Source organism: Ornithodoros turicata, chromosome 4, assembly GCF_037126465.1.
Source record: "Ornithodoros turicata isolate Travis chromosome 4, ASM3712646v1, whole genome shotgun sequence".
NCBI classification, from domain to species: Eukaryota; Metazoa; Arthropoda; class Arachnida; order Ixodida; family Argasidae; genus Ornithodoros; species Ornithodoros turicata.
This window is the reverse complement of record NC_088204.1, coordinates 79,764,712-79,781,254: the sequence shown is the minus strand read 5'-3', so window position 1 is coordinate 79,781,254 and position 16,543 is coordinate 79,764,712. Positions and strand designations below refer to the sequence as shown.

Genomic DNA, 16,543 nt, shown 5'->3' with positions numbered 1-16,543 from the left:
GGAATATCTTGCGTATTATAATCTACCAGACACAAATAATTCACTTTTATGAACTCACAGCACGAGCAACCTAGCGGCCTTTTTAGAGAAGCTGTCCCTGCTTCAATGTCATTGTCAAGAGCGCGCGTAGCAATTGTCATAAAGCGTATCTACAGCAATCTGAACGTAACATTCACCACGTGGCATGAACCACATTCACGTATAGGGACAAAGGATATGTTTGACAACATCCTGGTTGGCAAAAAAGACCACCAGAAGGGCTGCCTCTTCAGGAACGCCCCAGACCGACCAGAACTAAGCGCAGGAGACGCGTTGGAGGTCCTACGCTTGACACAACCGATAACAATTAAGTACAGCTTGAAGATATCCTTTGGTCCTATTTGAGGCGCGTCTCTTGCTACGGGCGAAATATGCGACATTTCCTGTATGTGTCTAAGTGCTTCAGCCGCGCAGGATTCGGTGTGTCTCTGTGTTCGGAATTCTACTCGTGTATATATATATATATATATATATGTATGTATTTTCTGTGTAAATTACGATTCACAGCCATGAGCATGGGACGGGCTTGGATATCATGGATGAGAAGCAATGAAGTCGCTGGCGTCGCTCGAGGGGAAGCGGGCGGCGTCGCACGTCGGAGCTGGCGGTGAATGGAGGAAGCACTGGTGACGGAGGCGCTATGTTTCCGGATGGGGTTGTCCGCAAAGAGCAGAAGTCGCTCGAGCCCCGTTGGTTTTTCTTGCCAGCCTGATTCTGTGTGGCAACCGCCAGTATCTCAAGAGTGCCTCCGCTTTTGCTGCCGGACAAAGTCTTTGGCATTGGGATCCCAGGTGCGGCATTCGAGGGCACATAATACTTCGCCTGTGACGTAGAAAATAGGGTATCAGGGGTAAGGTCAGTTTCCCAGAGCGCAAAATACATTGGTGCACGACCAACTACTGCTACTACTTCAGTCCTGGACAAACGGCAATCGCCCATGAGAGTATGAGGTTCATGGGTTAGTTACGCTAGCAGCCGCAAGAGGAGCTACTGCCCACTATACTGGGGAGATAGGAAACGCCATGTGCGTTATCATCATTATTGCTACCGTCGTTCGTCAGCTGCATAGTGTACTGTCTGCCGTGTACGCGCTGTCCCCATGTACGTTGTCTATGACCCCCCTACATTGCCGGGGGTTCGACAAATCGCGTGATGATGAATAGTGACTGTGGCTGTGGCAATGAGAAAATTAAGCGGAGCAAACGAAAGCTAATCATGTTTCGCGAAACATAACACAACCGAGATATACAGACCCAAGCAGCGCAATGAACTGAAAGTCGGGTGCAATAGGGGTGGACGTTATGTATCTTATCAATGTTCTTTAGTTCCACGAGTGTGTTCAAGGTCTTCCACCTACCCGTCCAGCCCTATTGCACTCGACTTTCGGTACATTGTACTGCTTGGGGAAGCATGCAACACAGAAGCGCTTACTTAGAAATACAGCGAGGATTTGTTTTCTTCATTATCGAAAACTACTCGTCACAGTAACTGCGGCTCACTTTTTTCTTTACTGGGCAGCAGCAGAGGAAGTTCGAGGGGCCTAGGAATATCATCTTCGTCCTCTTCCCCTGCGCGAATCCCTGGAAGGTCGCTCAGGGGCACGAACGCCTCGCCTTCGAAGTCGTCTCGAAGCATCACGTCGTAGTCCATGACTGTAAGTCGCAGCAGAGATATCTCCTGTCGACAACGCTCCAGTGGCGCGGGGCTGCAACGGGAAATGCATCGTCGCGTTTTAGGCAATCGGAACATCCGATGGAAGCCACAGAAACTATCGTGCAAAAAAAAAATCATCAAAGACAAACCACTGTGACATTGCTCATGACTATAGTCATGACGAATTATCGTTATCAGCTTTTCATGAGTATACTGTCTCTCACTTACAACTCGAAAGATTCGTCAAAGATGGGTGACAGCGTTTTCCTCTGAACCTTCGTCTTCTGCTGGTGACAGTCAGGAAACAGGTGCTTGGGAAGGAGCTCCAAGATAACGAATGGGTCACTGAAGCCTATGGGCATCAACGGCCGTTAGCCACTTTGACGCACACAAGTCAGCGACAAGTCAAGACATACCGTTCGGATCCAGTGGTTGGAGATCGCGGGCACGCACCACTGAAATCAGGCTGAATGAGAACCTGTTCACAGACAGACGTTCCGCACAAACACTTACCGTCAACACGTATGCTCTCAGCGACGTTGTTGTAACAGAGGAACACGGTAAGGTAACCGTTGGGGTTGTTCCCCGGTTCTTGTTGCTTTTTACGCTGGAAACAAAGAAGGTGGTCAGCGTGACTAAGAAGAGGTAGAGACAGTGTGAATTCGCACGTAATATCGCGAAGTTTAATACATCGACTCCAGCCAGTGTGCTTTCGCAAACATGGTGTACCCAACTACTTCGGTTAAAGGTCTTGGTCAGCAGTTCTTTCTATACTCTGTTTATGGTGCATCTCTTTGGCGAAAGCAGAAACAGACCCACGTTGTCACCGCCACAACGGATGGACGGCTTCACAAGAGACATGGTTGATCATTAGAAGCTGCAACTATGCTATATACCTGCTCCTCCAGCCTCTGCATGTAGTATGTCTCGATGAGGTAGCAGGTGTCAGACTTGTGAAGCCGCAGAAGACGTTCCAGGTCTTGGTATGCAACACTGTGTAGCGACTTGAGCGACAATCCTTTGTCATCGCCGTGGAAGAAGTGTAGCAGGACTTCCAGAGCCGCGTACAGACGACGGAAGAAAGGCAACTGTTCCTGTTTTCAGAAATTCGGCAGTTAGCAGTCACTATAGGGGTGCGTTCAAGCCGAGGGTAAACTCGTACCCCAAGGTTTGATCTGGCCGTGAGGGTTAGCTCTTGAAGCACGACTCTCCACACAGCTTCCATGGTGCGAAGGAAGTTGACACTCACTAGGCTCTCGTAGAGTGTCTTGAGGTTCAGTTCAAGGTATTCCACGAGAGGGTCAAGGCCCTGAGTAGGTAATGGTCCCGTTCAACGGATGTGCTATACACCAAAGGATGAAGCTTTGATCTTACGCTGTTGGCGTCCACCTTGTCGGGAGCCCACGCCAGGTGGAAGACATTCTTTTTTATCTCCGGGCGCATCTGCAAGCAATGACAACAGCCAGCCATATATGTCACGCAAGTGTTCCGTTGCTATTTTTAGCACATACATTCGTGCAGTATTTCCGCTTAGGTAGCTTACATACGTGACTCCGTCTTTAAGACGGTGTCGCGTATGTGGGCTCCATATTTGTGCCACTCGTGCAGTGCTGGGACCTATAGTCCCAAGCCCAGTGGCAAACGCTCCAGGGCGCTTGTGTCTTCGCTGGTCATTACGCTTACATTGTCTGACGGTGGCTGCACAGGTACGAACTGTGACACTGGACTCCACAATGCTCCAACGAGAATTTCTTGTTTAATTTACTTACTACAACTTGAGCGTCAGTAAACGCTAACGTTAAAGGGACTGTAAAGTAAACCCATAGAAACTGTGTGCTTCTCTGAAAGCTTGTAACTTGGACGCTTCAAATACGTGATAGTTCTGCTGCACGTTGAGATTTTTGAATGCGTAAGCATTATAGTCCTCGCTACGCAAGGGTCCCTGCTACGCGGTGTGGTCTGTCTGTAGCCACGGCGCGGCGCGTACGCGCGGTGAGTGGAGAGGGAAGGAGAAAGCGCGTGGAAAGTGCGACGCGGCCACGGCGCCGGCGCGCCGGCACTCGGCAGTGCAGCTGCGGTGGTCGACAGGTTCAGACGTGTCTGCGTGGGCGCGCCGTAGGTTATGAAAGCTGTGCGAAGGAGCGGCGGTGAAAGAAGGCTGAGGCTGCGAGACGGCGCCGCCAAGCTGAGTCGGAGTAAGCCCGAAAGGCTCGTTTGGCTGCGAATGCTATCTTGCGTTAGCGTTATGTAGGGTCGTTGAAGGGTTATATGTAGCGTTGTGACGGGAAGTTCCCAAAGGGTTTTCAAGTTTTAATGCGAACGCATTGCCGTCGGATCCACCAATGGATCGACCATGTTTTTTTTAAATCTAATTTAAAAGATCGCTGCGCCATGCAAACGGACCCCAAGACGCGGCAACCCTCAGGCGACTCGCGCGCCATCTATTGAGGACGCCAGTAACTAGTCTAGCCATTTGGCGGGTGGTGGCCAGCAGCAATGTGCGCTTTGTCGTCGAAGGTGCACGGTAGGTGCATCCCGGAACACCAGGGCGTAAACCAGACATCCGTAGAAATCGCACCTGGATGCGAGGTTTTGCACACAGCAGCGATACCAAGCGCTACCTACGCCGTTGGTAATGGCAGAGGAGCAGACGACACGGAGACGTGGAGAAAGGGTAAGGCCAACCGATGGAGATATTCTTACAGGCGCTATTCATAGCGCGGGAGGGGATAAGAGCACAACACACACGCACAACTGCCTCCACGCTTGTCGCCTCCCGCGCCATGAATAGTGTCGGAATTAACAAACTCGCTCGCGTCAACGCTATTTTGGATATTCTAACAGTTTAAACCGAACTTCTCAAGAGGTGCTGTCATTCTTCAAAACCGGTCTGATAGTAATTAGTAACCTGTCTCAAACGCGTTGCGTAGTACTTCAATATCACGTGACACCTGTCCGCCAGCCCGGGTCAGGCTCCCACTGTTTTCCTCGGCGAACATAGAAGGTCGCCACCGCTAAGTTTCTAAAAGTACTCAGCATTAATTAGTACGAAAAGTATGAAGAACTGAGAGAAGATGACTTGTGTGTGTGTCATCACAAAGCCAAGTGCTGCGTGGTGGTATCTTAAAACATGGTGGTTGTATTTCACTTTACAGTCCCTCACGCAACCCTATATACTTACTTTATCAGAAAGCGCAGCGACCACAGTGAGGATCTTGTGGATGATGTCGTCCTCCGCGCTCTGCAGTATTCGCGTCAACGAATCTCGACAACGGTAGGACACTGCCTCGCCTCGTTCTTGTTCCAGAGCCGACAACAGTTCCTCAACGTCCAGCTCATCTTTCAACGGGCGCAAAGCTCGACGGACGTGCTCCATGTTGTTTAGCACGACGCATACCTGCGTGAATGAATTCATTCGTTAGTGAATGGTAAATGATATAATTGTAACTGGCCCAAGTCTGTTACCTGCAGGGCAACGTCGAACTGCCCCTCCATGTCGTAGAAACCGGAATCCATGAGCTTTTGGTGGCAGAGTGCGGCATAAAAGACGGCTCCGTCACAAATGGCCTGGAGAACATGAAAAGGAGAACGTGTGCGTTTACGGATACGTTTTTGGATATAGGCTATAGTTATAGAGAGAGATTTTAAACTCACTTCCACGATCTTGAGGATAAAGGGATAACATCCCTCAAGGTCCGGCCAAGCGAGTTGTTTCCAAAACTCTTTAATCTGTAATGACGTAATGCTGACGTATTTGGCTGCACTGTTTGAAACACGTCTCTCAAACGTGTGAGCATTCTTATTCTTATGACGCCTCATGCGGCCCATAGAGATAGCTAGCCGATCCAATGCGTCTGAGGAGACAAAACAACGTGGTGTCGTCTAACGACCAGGAATCCTCATGTGGAAAGATTCAAATGCGGCAGTCGTCGAAAAAGCTAGACGCCGTCAAGACTCGAACGAATCGTTACACTGTATCGGCATGACCTCCCAAAGACTTGTCTATGGGCCTCTCGGACGGAAGGGGCAGCTCCCTCTCTCTCTCTCTCTCTCTCTCTCTTTCACACATCATTAGAGAAAAAAAGCCAGGTGCCATCTGATGAACATGATGGAAATTAACCAAGCCGAGGCGGGTACGCAAACAGACAAACACAATCTATAACGACTAAGAACGTGTAAGGGTTGAAATACATCTGAAGTCTTACTTGGGCAAAGCAAGTGACCGCATCCACGGCCGACGTGCTGTGCTGGACGTATGAGTCCACAAACTTTAGCTGAAATAGATACGATAAGATAATAGTATATGTAACGAATGCGTCCTCTATCAGGAGGCAAACTAGTGGATGTGAACGTGAAGAGCGTAATGTCCACGGACAAACGGGAAGGCAAAAGAGAGCAGCAGAGGACGGCGTTAAATCCAGCCAGTGGATACCTGATCAACGTCTAGTGCTTTACGTATCCTCTGTCTGGCTTTCGTCCGAGCGACGGTGAACCAGCCCTCAACGGCGTGGAAGAACCACTGGTGGAAGTCGACCATAGTCACATTTTCACGGTCCCTGTAAGTACAAGGAAGTACTTTTCGTGGAATTCGTACTGAAAGCCCCCGCATTCGCCGGTGCCTTTTCCGAGCCAGTACTCTCGATGTGCCCCAAGCGTCTATGGTGTATGGGCAGTGCTGCACTCGAGTGAGGCCCGCCGGCAAAACTTTCGTAAGTTTCGGTTTCGCGATGAACTAGGTGACGTCATCAATGTGGGCGCCCCCTAGCACCGGCGTCTCCCCGGTACGTGGCTTTCCGGTCGTCGTTGAACGACGGCCAGTAGTCCAGGTTTGGAGTTGGACTCGGAACGCGACTGCGGTCGAGGTGGCGCTCCTGGAGCAACAATGTTGCTAGGCGAGAGCTGGAGCGGGCATATTTACGTCGCGTTTTTCAAAATTGATTTTATATAACTCGTGCGTCACGTAAGGAAGCGGTATTTCGCGTGACCACAATGTGAGGCACGTAGGTCTCGGTATCGATCACGTAAGATTAAAGGGCTGTTTACACTCCGGCGTAACGACGACAAGCCAGCGCGCGCAACGAAGTTGACTGCCGTCGAACAAGAGAGAAACTGATGTTCGGAGGCTGCCGTCGGCTGCCCTCGGAGAGTTTATACTCCAGCCCCAGATAACGACGAAGTATAAACAGCAAATGAAAGCCAGCGTAGCTTGCCGTAAGTGCTCGACTGCGTCGGACGACTGTGTACGAGCTGCACTGTCTGCCGTTGCAGTACAAACAGCCCTTTAGTCCGCAAGTTAAATGCAAAAACCTTGACAAATGATTATCATCTCGATGACACTCGTCTTTGTACCTGTAAGACGACTAAATGTGCGGCGTTTATATCTGTTTGAAACTACATTTACGTACTCCGGCGAGAGATGTTCCCGGAATCCGACGAACTCCTTGAGAGCCATGTACAGCTCGAATACTTTGACAGCGTGATCCATGGCCTCGTTCTCCGGAAGTGCGTTGTTGTCGATGGTCCCGCATAGTGTCTGGACCCAGTGCTGAAGCTTAGTGCCAGACTATGAAGAGAGACATTGCCATTAGGATCTGTTCATATGCTAGGAATCGTTCTTGAAACAGGCCTCTGGTAACAGCACCCAGGAGCTTCGAGTCAAACAACGTACCTCAACCCGCAGAGTCCGTTGCACTTTATCCGACAGCTAAGAGCAGCGTGCGTCAATAAATAATGCATATATATGGCCGACATCTTGCCTTTTATTGTACTCTATGACACAGGAACGTTGTCCATTCAACCACAAGCTAGAGGACAGTTTCACTGTACACTCTAAATCTTTTCACACCTTTAAAGGTGTAATAGCGTGCATGGCGCACGCCTTTTTAGGTGTAATTTTGGTAACATCATAATGGAACACGGTTTCGCACAAATTTTCTTTACTCGAGTGTTGTCTGTCCTCCAAAAATTCAGTCTTGCAACATCTCAACATTGTTCAACAGTATTGTAGACACTTGCGCGTGCTCGATTATCGATAGCGATGCATATATGCATTAGCTCGTACCTACGATATCCAAGACATAATGAAACCAAGATTTGCACTGACACTTGATCTTTAGTAATGCTTTCCGAATTTTGTAAAATATCATCCTGGAGATGCAATGTTACGCAACCAGGTTGAATGTGCATAGCGCACACCTTTAAAGGTGTGAAAAAGTTTACAGTGTAGTCTACTCTGTCCAGGAGAGTTCTAGCAGAAGCCATGCGTACAATGTAGTGCTTATTATATTTTCTTTGTGATCGGTAGTCCGTAGTTCTTTTCTTAGTAAGCCGTTATGCTGGCTTTGTGGGACTGGGGCGGCAGGTTTCCTGCAGTTGGTTTGGAGTGCTTCAAATCGGAGCTTTGCCACTACATGTTTGCTGTGTCGGATTTTCAGCAGCAAGAACTGCAAGTACCAGGTAAATCGCTGATGTAAGCTAAGCTAGACTTATCTATAGGCTTACCTAGATCGCTCTAAATACTGTGCAGCTTCTAGCTTGTCTGTGTTTCACATAGATAATCTATTCTAATCCACATAGTCCACTTCGTAACTTCATAAGTCTACATCTACCCGTAGACTAATCTACAGTAAATGAGACGCCACTAAAGACTAGACATGCTTCTCGGTTGTGATTATAATCAGTGTTTTCAGTTAGCGAACACTCCCCCTGAAATTTTTGACGTTGCTCAATACAGCTCGCCTACCAATACATGTACCCATAAACATGTGTCCGTAAACATATACCGCACAGAGGTCGATTTCTTGGGAAATTACAGGTTTTGACTAAGAAATGGGGACAGGCAATCGATCTCTGCTCACGAACAGGTAGTCACGTGACCATTGGTCGGTCATGAAGCGCCGTCTAGTGTCAAGTCGCCAAAGTAATGCGACAGGTCCCATTCTTGTTTGTCTGACTCTTTTCCTCTTTGCTTTACCGTTCCTTCTGCTGCACTTACCCCTCTTCGGACACAATAGGACTTGGATCCTTATTGTGAAGGGGCCTATTGTTTCATTCTCCACATCACCATCAGCAAATGAGGTAGAGTATCGCCCCCTGGCGATGAAACTCCCCATTCCTAATCTTAAAAATAAAGTTGGTGTTGTTGTACTCACCAACTTCTCCAGCTGCTTGTACATCACTGCAGTGTAGCTCACGCCAACGTACCTAGAGGCAAAATGATAATACGTACAACGATCACGCTACAGGAATAGCTATATATACAGTCACTTACTCCTGGAAGATAGCATTGTACGAATCGTGACCCTGCTGAAGCTCCCGGTTGAGCGAATTCACCAGCGCGCTCAAGGCGGACAAGTCGTACAGAACCTGCAACACAGAAGCCCGTGTTTGGAGTGATGCACGCCAGGTGCGTACGTATATGTCATGTCTCTCGGGACAGGACGCAAGAACACAACCGAAGGTCATCGTGCACTGAAGAGGTTAATGTCGCTCTGAGGAACTGTCTATAAGTTATGTCGTCTTACAGCCTTTTCAGGTGTCATTGTCTTTTTAGCAAACCTTTGAAGGGTTTGAAGTCACTCTTGGAATGACACTGAAACTTTTGTTCCTTCGGGTGCCTCCAGCTCCTCTGTTCCGCTACTGAGAGAAAAATGTGCAGTACCTCACCGTGTGGGTCCAGAGGAATTGTCTGGAACCAGTCGTGAGCTGCTTTCTGGAACAAAGAAGAAAACCCATGTTCCGGTGGATGTGCTCATAAGTCAGAACTATATAGGTTTCCGCGTTTTCCGCATTTGCTGAAAAATGCCGAAAAACGCCCGTTGATTTTTTTAAAAATTCGGCATATTCAGAAGTTCTCCGAATTATACTCTTGCATGTGGTGTTACATGCCGAAAATGCCGGTACCCGATCGCATTTTTTTTTTTTTCTCCGAGGCATCCCATTTTCGTTTCCAGGTGGATTGCGAGATATACCGCACTTCGGAGCCGCTAACCTCTAGTTCAGCGAAAAACCTTCCCCTGTAAAACTTTTATCAGTGGGTGAAGGGGGTTCAAGTACACGTGGAACCCTCCAACAAATGAAAATAAATTCTTTGCGTTGCGTTCTTTGCGTACCCTCCTTCCGTTTGTCATCCCTGTTTAATTCTCCCTAGTGCCCCCTTTCCCCCTCTCTTTCCCCCTTTCTTTATCTTTAATAAACATATCCCCTCCCCTCTCCCTAGTGACTACACCTGCCGATTTTTTCGAATCTATTTCTGGCACGAACTTTTTTAAAATGCCGAAAATATCGGAATTCGATACAGAACATATAAATACCGAAAAACACCCGCCGATTCTCTCCGGGAATAAATGCCGAAAACGCCGAACCTGAGTCTCATAACTGACGAACCGGAAATCTTACCTTCAGGGCTCCGGTGACGTCGACACTTAGCTGGTTTCGGAAGGGGCAACATCTTCGGAACGACTTCATGCGATACAGAAAAGATAGGCACCTACAAGACGGAAGCAGAAAAAAAAAAAAAACGTAAGCCAAAACCGGGTTCGCCCGTTTTCACGTGCCTTGAACCTGGCTGTGTCACTGAATAGTGAACCCGTGGGTGCAATAAGGGGATAAGTCGACTTATCCCCTTTTTAGTATTTTTGTTGCTATGACATCTACGTACCAGCATGTACCTGTCAAAGAAAATTTAGGACCGTATTGCAATGCCATTTACTGACCCGCTACAGGAGGGTAAGAAACGGGAAATGCATGTGTGTCAATGGGATGGACAGTCAGATCCAGCCTCTTTTCTATACACATGCATACAAATGGTGTGACTTAAATTTTGCTACGATGCGGAAATGGACTTCGGCTTCCACTCGAAAAACACGTTCTTCCTACCTCACGTGACCGTGTCAGCTGTGCTACTGTAATCGGAAAAACGCGTGCACTATGCTAATAAGTCGTATTGTGCTGGTCATCTTAGCTTAGGACATCATTTTCTAGCGTGTGCTTTTCGTTTAGCACACATTCAGCACGATCATGGCTGCTCCACTATACACACGGGTAACTTCATCCTACCTGGCATCACCGTTGTTCAGGCACCAAGGTCTGACTCTTGAGAATTTTTTTTCTTTTTTTTTCTGCGCCATAACCCTGCGCATGCGGTGTTATATTGGAAAAGGGAATAAGTTATGTTCCTGGATTTTGTTCAGTTTCTGCTAAATCATACACCCCAAAAGGATGCTACCAGGACATGAATGTAGAGTGGTCATATACATATATGTCACACATTTTGCGTTTGCGTTATTCGAGGAAACCCAGCTGCAATTGCTTTACCAAATATTCATTTGAAGTTTTCTCGGTTTGCGATTTCTCGACTTATCCCCTTATTGCATCCACGGGTTCAATTGTAAAATAGGCTACCCAAGCGTTATGGAGCCCAATGGAATTGGAAGGCGTCACTACGCATGCCCTGACCCCAGTCCCGTGTTTTGGGCTCGCACGAATTTTTTTATGGCGTGCATGGGTATTTGAACTCGCCCCAAAATGAACTTGCGTCGCCATCGCGCGACGCGAGATGTTGCGAAAGTGATAAAGCCACGGAACAGAAACACGCATCCTTCACTTAACATAAGTTCAACAATGATATCTGGAACTAAATTAAAATTATTATTATGACTGAATTATGAATCACGAACAAATCGTCGACAGATTGAACATTTTGGTTAGCTGTCGATGGTGCTGGAAGCGCAAAGCGCTCGCGTTTGGATTTGAAAGGGGAATGAAATGATGTTTTCAAATGAACAAAATCGAGACAGCAAGATACAGCTTCAAGAACGACTTCTGACAAAGAACATCGGAATCAATGTCTATTGACATTCAGAGACGGTGGCCTTGCCGTTTTGAGATTCAACTTAAAAGCATTCGTAAAAGCATAACTGGACTCAAAAGTCGTTTAGGCATTACTCACTGAAGTAGACGCGTGAGCTTGCTGCGAGCTTCACGATGTCTGTGTAGCACCTCCAAACAGTAGTCTACAAAAAGGCCGAAAGATTCGGCAAGACAAGCTTCCTGAAACACGACACACACCACATGTTATCGGCGTTTACCCGAAGCACGCCCAGGTACACACGGCCCGTTTCATGCGCACATGCTGCTATAAGGCCACAAAAGCCTACCACTACATGACGTACCTATAAGAAGTGCCGCGAGCTATATACAGCCAGCGGTGTAAGTACTATAGGCCTACCGGGCAATACTAAGCTAGTGGTGATACTAGAACTACGTCGACTGTGATACATAGCGTGTTCCAAATCAACGATTCTACTTTCTGCCATTTTCTAAACCAAAAAGCGAACACACTCTAAGAAAAAAAGGTGTAATTTTCTACCTTTTGGGGTAGAAGTGTGTTGTCACAGATTCTCAACCCTTTTGGGGTAGAAAGTGAGGGGTAGAAACACGTCTACCCCTTCATTTCTACCCCACAGGTGGAACAGTTCTACCCCTGAGTGAGAAGAGAATTCTACCCTGTTAGTGGCAAAATTCTGCCCCTACATGGTTAACTGTTATTCCTCGGTAAGTGCACTCCTCACGTAAGTGCAATGTTAATCGGCAGGGACGCTCTCAAAGCGTCGCACAGAGGAACTAATGTGTCCGACCATCGGTTACGCGGTTATCGGTTATGAGTTGAAATGTTACTGAACAGCTAGTAAAAATTAGAAAGTACGGGTACTCTGGCACTGAACTTAACGCTTCCATACCTATAAAGCACAGCACTGTAAGCTTCAAGAAACGTCAGAGGAGAAAGTTTTGAAATTAAAGCAAGAATATAAAATCATCCTATATGAGTATACAAGGAAGATACAACATAAATCACGCTCATCATGCGAGATTGCGCAACAAGATAATCCGTTGAGTGTGCATATCGGTACTTCCATGCCGCCACGAAAAGTATGCAAAAAGAGAAGTCCAACAGAACCCCGGTGCACGGCAGGCAAATGCTACTACGCCATCTACTGGACGGCGTCTATCCGCCATGCGGATACAAGGTGAGTTTCACAAACTGTGCTTCCGCGTAAACTTGCGGTCCCCTGTGGCGGTTCAGTGGAAGACTAAAGTGCACCACACGCTCACTTCTGCCGAGGACACGAGATCACGTTGGCTCGCTTCTGGGCCGTACTGCGACAGTCCTGGTCGATCCTGATGCTGAAAGGATGAACCACGTACATTACGTCAATGCCTTGAAAGTGTCGCACCTTGAGGCAAACCAAAGAACGTGCAGCGGCGAGACCTCGTGCGCACGTGCAAGTAGGGCCATGCTCCGGCAACCATAACAGCTACGACGTGCGGATGTACTCAAGCCGTACCCACGAGGTACCCATGGGGCACCAACGAGATGTGGCCACAAGGTACGCCGTGGTGCCCATGAAGGTAACACGAGGGACTTGAGAGGAACCCGTGAGACACCACAGAAGCACCTTGCAAAAAAAGGATCTATTGCAATGTACCCATGAAGTACCCAGTATATAGTGAATGCAGAGAAGAGGTTAATTCCAGCGACTTTTACGAAGCAGATCATTATAGAGAATGAAAGCAGAGGAAGCTATAAGAAGAGCAAGAGGATGCAGCAGCGAGGTGGCAAGCTAATGCACCAGCATAGCTAAGAATGCAGCATGAAAGTCACCGGTACATGACATAGTGCATCCTCACTTCTTTGACGCTGGCATCTTTTTCCTCTGGGCTTAGCTCGACTGCACCATCTCCGATGACTGTCACCAGCTGCTGCAATAGAACTTTGGATTTTAAACTGCGTCTGATGAATCAACACGTAGGCTACCTTTGGAAGATCCACTTAAAAGCTAAAGGCGATAGACCAGAGGCAGCACCATAGGTGTGTCTCAGATGCAAGTTAAGTGACTATTCTAAGAGGACAGAGTCCAGATCCATTGCTTGTTTAAATTGTATTCGAACGTGGGCTGAGTAAGACGCGAGGGAATTAACGGCACGCGTACTGTGAGTGTGAAGTACTTACTTCATCCCGCGTGAGAGCACGGTCTGCGTCCTGCCACGCGTGATCCAGTTCTTGTAGCAATCGGAACAGCAAGGTGAGGTCCAGGGGATTTGCTATGTGCTTGCGGCTGAACATCACCCATCGGCTGAAAGAACAGTACACTACTCAGGTACTACCGCGACGCTTATTGAAAGAAAGTCCGGAGTATTGACTTGTTACAACATGAATGGAAATCGAACTAACCATATAGCTCTCTGAAGTTCTGTCAGATCCCCCTGCAATGCGTGTTGGTCCAGAATCGCTGTTGCCGCGTACGGAAAGTCCCCTTTCCAACTTTCGCTTGGACCCTGGAACAAAAATACGGAACCTCTGTGGGAATGCAAAAAGAAACATGCTTCCCTGCACCTTTGTCACAACAGAGTCAGAGAATGCGCTCGGCGATATACCAGATTCTAAGCTAAGTCCTCTGAGTGTAATCTCCCGTCATGGTTGTAAATGGCGTTCTTTTTCTTTTTCTCTCCATTACCATAGCAACGTGTCCTCGAAGTCTTCTTTGGCAAGTACCAGTGCTTCCCTCTTTACCTTGCTAGAACACCCGCTACGCATCGACCATAAAGTGACCCAGTGACAAAAGCCACTGTTCAACCCCCTTTTTTTGGCACAGCACAAGAAATCAGTAACACTGAAAGCTCGAGGTTATTTGTATGTATTTATGTGTAATAATACGCAAATATCGATGTTACAACGGAGCGAGTATAGGCAGAGATAATGGACCAAGAACTGCTTGCCAATGACCGCCCATGCGAGCAGCATTCATCAGAGCTGTTAACTTGACAGCGCCTCCTGAGACGTGCGTATGGTGCAAACCGGAGCTTCAGTTCTACTGTCGCTGCAAAATGACTACGTTACGTACGGCTGCCTGGACAACGCACCTGCCAGTGGGCCAGTTCGTGCTCAAGAATAATCCACAGAAGCTGCTGGTGCTCGACGACTTCCTTCCAGTTATCTTGTGGAGGTTGGAGACCTCTGTCTTCTCGGGTGCCCAGAGTGAGGCGTAATTTAATCTCGCCTTGCACCGTGGACCGGTGCGAGCGCCCAGCCAGGGGGAACCAACGCTCCAGACCTGCTGGCGGAATGTCCTGTAAAGAACGTGATAATGTTCCCAGAGTAACGTCAGTAATAGATAAGGGCCTGTGAAACACAAGGGAGCGATCACGGCACTTAAAGGAGCAGTGGAATTCTTCTGCATATTTTTTTTTTTTTCGTTTTGGGCTGCAGTAAATCGTGCAATAAATAACATGAGCTCCTGCGCAAGAACTATCACCGTGGCTGAACTCTCAAATCCTTTGGAGTACCTGTAAGTGAATGAGTCGGTTTGACCACTGTCTGTGACGTATAGAGTACGCGGCACGTAGCAAACGAATTTTAAGGGGACCTCGCGGCTGCTCGCTGCGGTGATTCTAGTTCACACTGATCTGATTACGTCACACACCCAGCTCGCGTGGCATAGTGGTTGGGATGATCGCCGCACACGCCGAGGCTGGGAGGTGACACGGGTTCGAGTCCTGTCACCGGCTGTGCTGTCTGAGCTTTTCCCTGGGTTTTCCGCCAAGGTTTCCTGACGAATATCGGCACAGTTCCCCCTGAAGTCGGCCCAGGATGCATACTAACCCCCTTGTCGATCCCCACTCCTTCCTGCTGTCACGCTCTCCATCTGCTCACGTTTGTACGCCGCTCATAGTCATAGTTGCTTCGCGGCGCAAACACGAAATAAAAAAAAAACTATTACGTCACGCAAGACGATCGGACCTCCAAGATTACGCGCTCGAATATCACTCGTCGTGTCTTTACATCTTTCGATCAATGGAGAGAGACTTTTCCTTACTTCAGGCCGTACGCCCGACCAGCTCTCTGGACAGCAATGGCTGTTGGAGCTTACCTCGAGACGAACATCGATGCAGCCCAGAAAGTCGTCCATAGTTGAAGCCCTGGCCGACTGAGCCACTTGCTTGAAGTACCGATTGAGGCCCTTTAGTCCGGTCACTTCGTTCAGCTTTCGCGCCGCATCAAATACAGAACTTTCGTCATCGTGGTCCCTGCCAATCAGAATGAATATAACTGCGGGACGTCTCTCTTACGCCAGCACATGCGAGGACTGCGTGTCTGGTCATGAATGTCTTTTCTGAGCTTTGGCTGTGGTTTTGTTGTACTTAACGTGGCGGAGAACATGATTTGAAAATACATCAACTGCTGCATTGTAGTGTAGTGTAGTCAGTGGCGTATCTAGCGCTACCTGCGCCCATGGCAACATGGTTAACATGATGTCCTTGGGGATGCGTTTTCGTGTGGTCCTCACTATGTTTCACACTACAACCTCCCCAATGGTGGTTGCTTTAGATCACTTATGAATGTGCCAGGTTGAGTGCCCGACCTGGCACATTCACACCCGACCACATAATGGCGCCCCTGTTCACCTGGCGCCCATGGCACCTGTCCACACCTGCCACACCCTAGATACGCCACTGAGTGTAGTTGATGAGACTTACCATACGTCCAGATGAAGGCAGTCGCTGTGGATGTCGTCAATATCTCTGCGTATGAAACAAAACTAAAGCTTGACACTTAAAGCGACAAGACAATCATGATAAGGTAATGAGATATTGGTGACGACACAATAGCACTACATGAAGTACTGTTCCTCACACTTGGTATCTTCCAGTTGCGTCATATGTAGAATACACTCACGTCCGTTCACAGCTCGGTGGCGGGGCATTTGAATGCAAAACTCCCCTTCATAAAGCTCCAGTCCGCATGGACAGCAAAAATATATATTTTTCTACGTTATTATTTATGCAGTATACT

The 16,543-nt window shown here is 48.1% G+C and overlaps 1 protein-coding gene across 6 annotated transcripts in view; it reads right to left on the bottom strand.

Annotated features, from left to right (window-relative positions):
- Positions 1–498: 498 nt before the first annotated feature.
- LOC135392054 (BAI1-associated protein 3-like) overlaps positions 499–16,543 on the bottom strand; it is a 63,872-nt gene continuing 47,827 nt past the window's right edge. For 3 of the 6 annotated variants that reach the window (XM_064622691.1, XM_064622688.1, XM_064622686.1), the window contains 26 exons: positions 16,228–16,272; positions 15,621–15,777; positions 14,614–14,820; positions 13,925–14,028; positions 13,703–13,826; positions 13,381–13,452; positions 12,805–12,876; positions 11,642–11,742; positions 10,090–10,180; positions 9,353–9,403; positions 8,963–9,057; positions 8,844–8,895; positions 7,098–7,255; positions 6,125–6,248; positions 5,898–5,966; positions 5,347–5,421; positions 5,158–5,259; positions 4,874–5,089; positions 3,067–3,135; positions 2,855–3,001; positions 2,589–2,786; positions 2,206–2,299; positions 2,109–2,147; positions 1,921–2,044; positions 1,539–1,744; positions 499–861 (listed from right to left, as the gene is read on the bottom strand). In XM_064622691.1, the coding sequence (XP_064478761.1) occupies positions 776–861; positions 1,539–1,744; positions 1,921–2,044; positions 2,109–2,147; positions 2,206–2,299; positions 2,589–2,786; positions 2,855–3,001; positions 3,067–3,135; positions 4,874–5,089; positions 5,158–5,259; positions 5,347–5,421; positions 5,898–5,966; positions 6,125–6,248; positions 7,098–7,255; positions 8,844–8,895; positions 8,963–9,057; positions 9,353–9,403; positions 10,090–10,180; positions 11,642–11,742; positions 12,805–12,876; positions 13,381–13,452; positions 13,703–13,826; positions 13,925–14,028; positions 14,614–14,820; positions 15,621–15,777; positions 16,228–16,272 (2,878 nt within the window). In that variant the 3' untranslated portion in view covers positions 499–775. The remainder of the gene's footprint in view (positions 862–1,538; positions 1,745–1,920; positions 2,045–2,108; positions 2,148–2,205; positions 2,300–2,588; positions 2,787–2,854; positions 3,002–3,066; positions 3,136–4,873; positions 5,090–5,157; positions 5,260–5,346; positions 5,422–5,897; positions 5,967–6,124; positions 6,249–7,097; positions 7,256–8,843; positions 8,896–8,962; positions 9,058–9,352; positions 9,404–10,089; positions 10,181–11,641; positions 11,743–12,804; positions 12,877–13,380; positions 13,453–13,702; positions 13,827–13,924; positions 14,029–14,613; positions 14,821–15,620; positions 15,778–16,227; positions 16,273–16,543) is intronic. The other 3 variants (XM_064622687.1, XM_064622692.1, XM_064622693.1) reach the window with 3 other exon arrangements.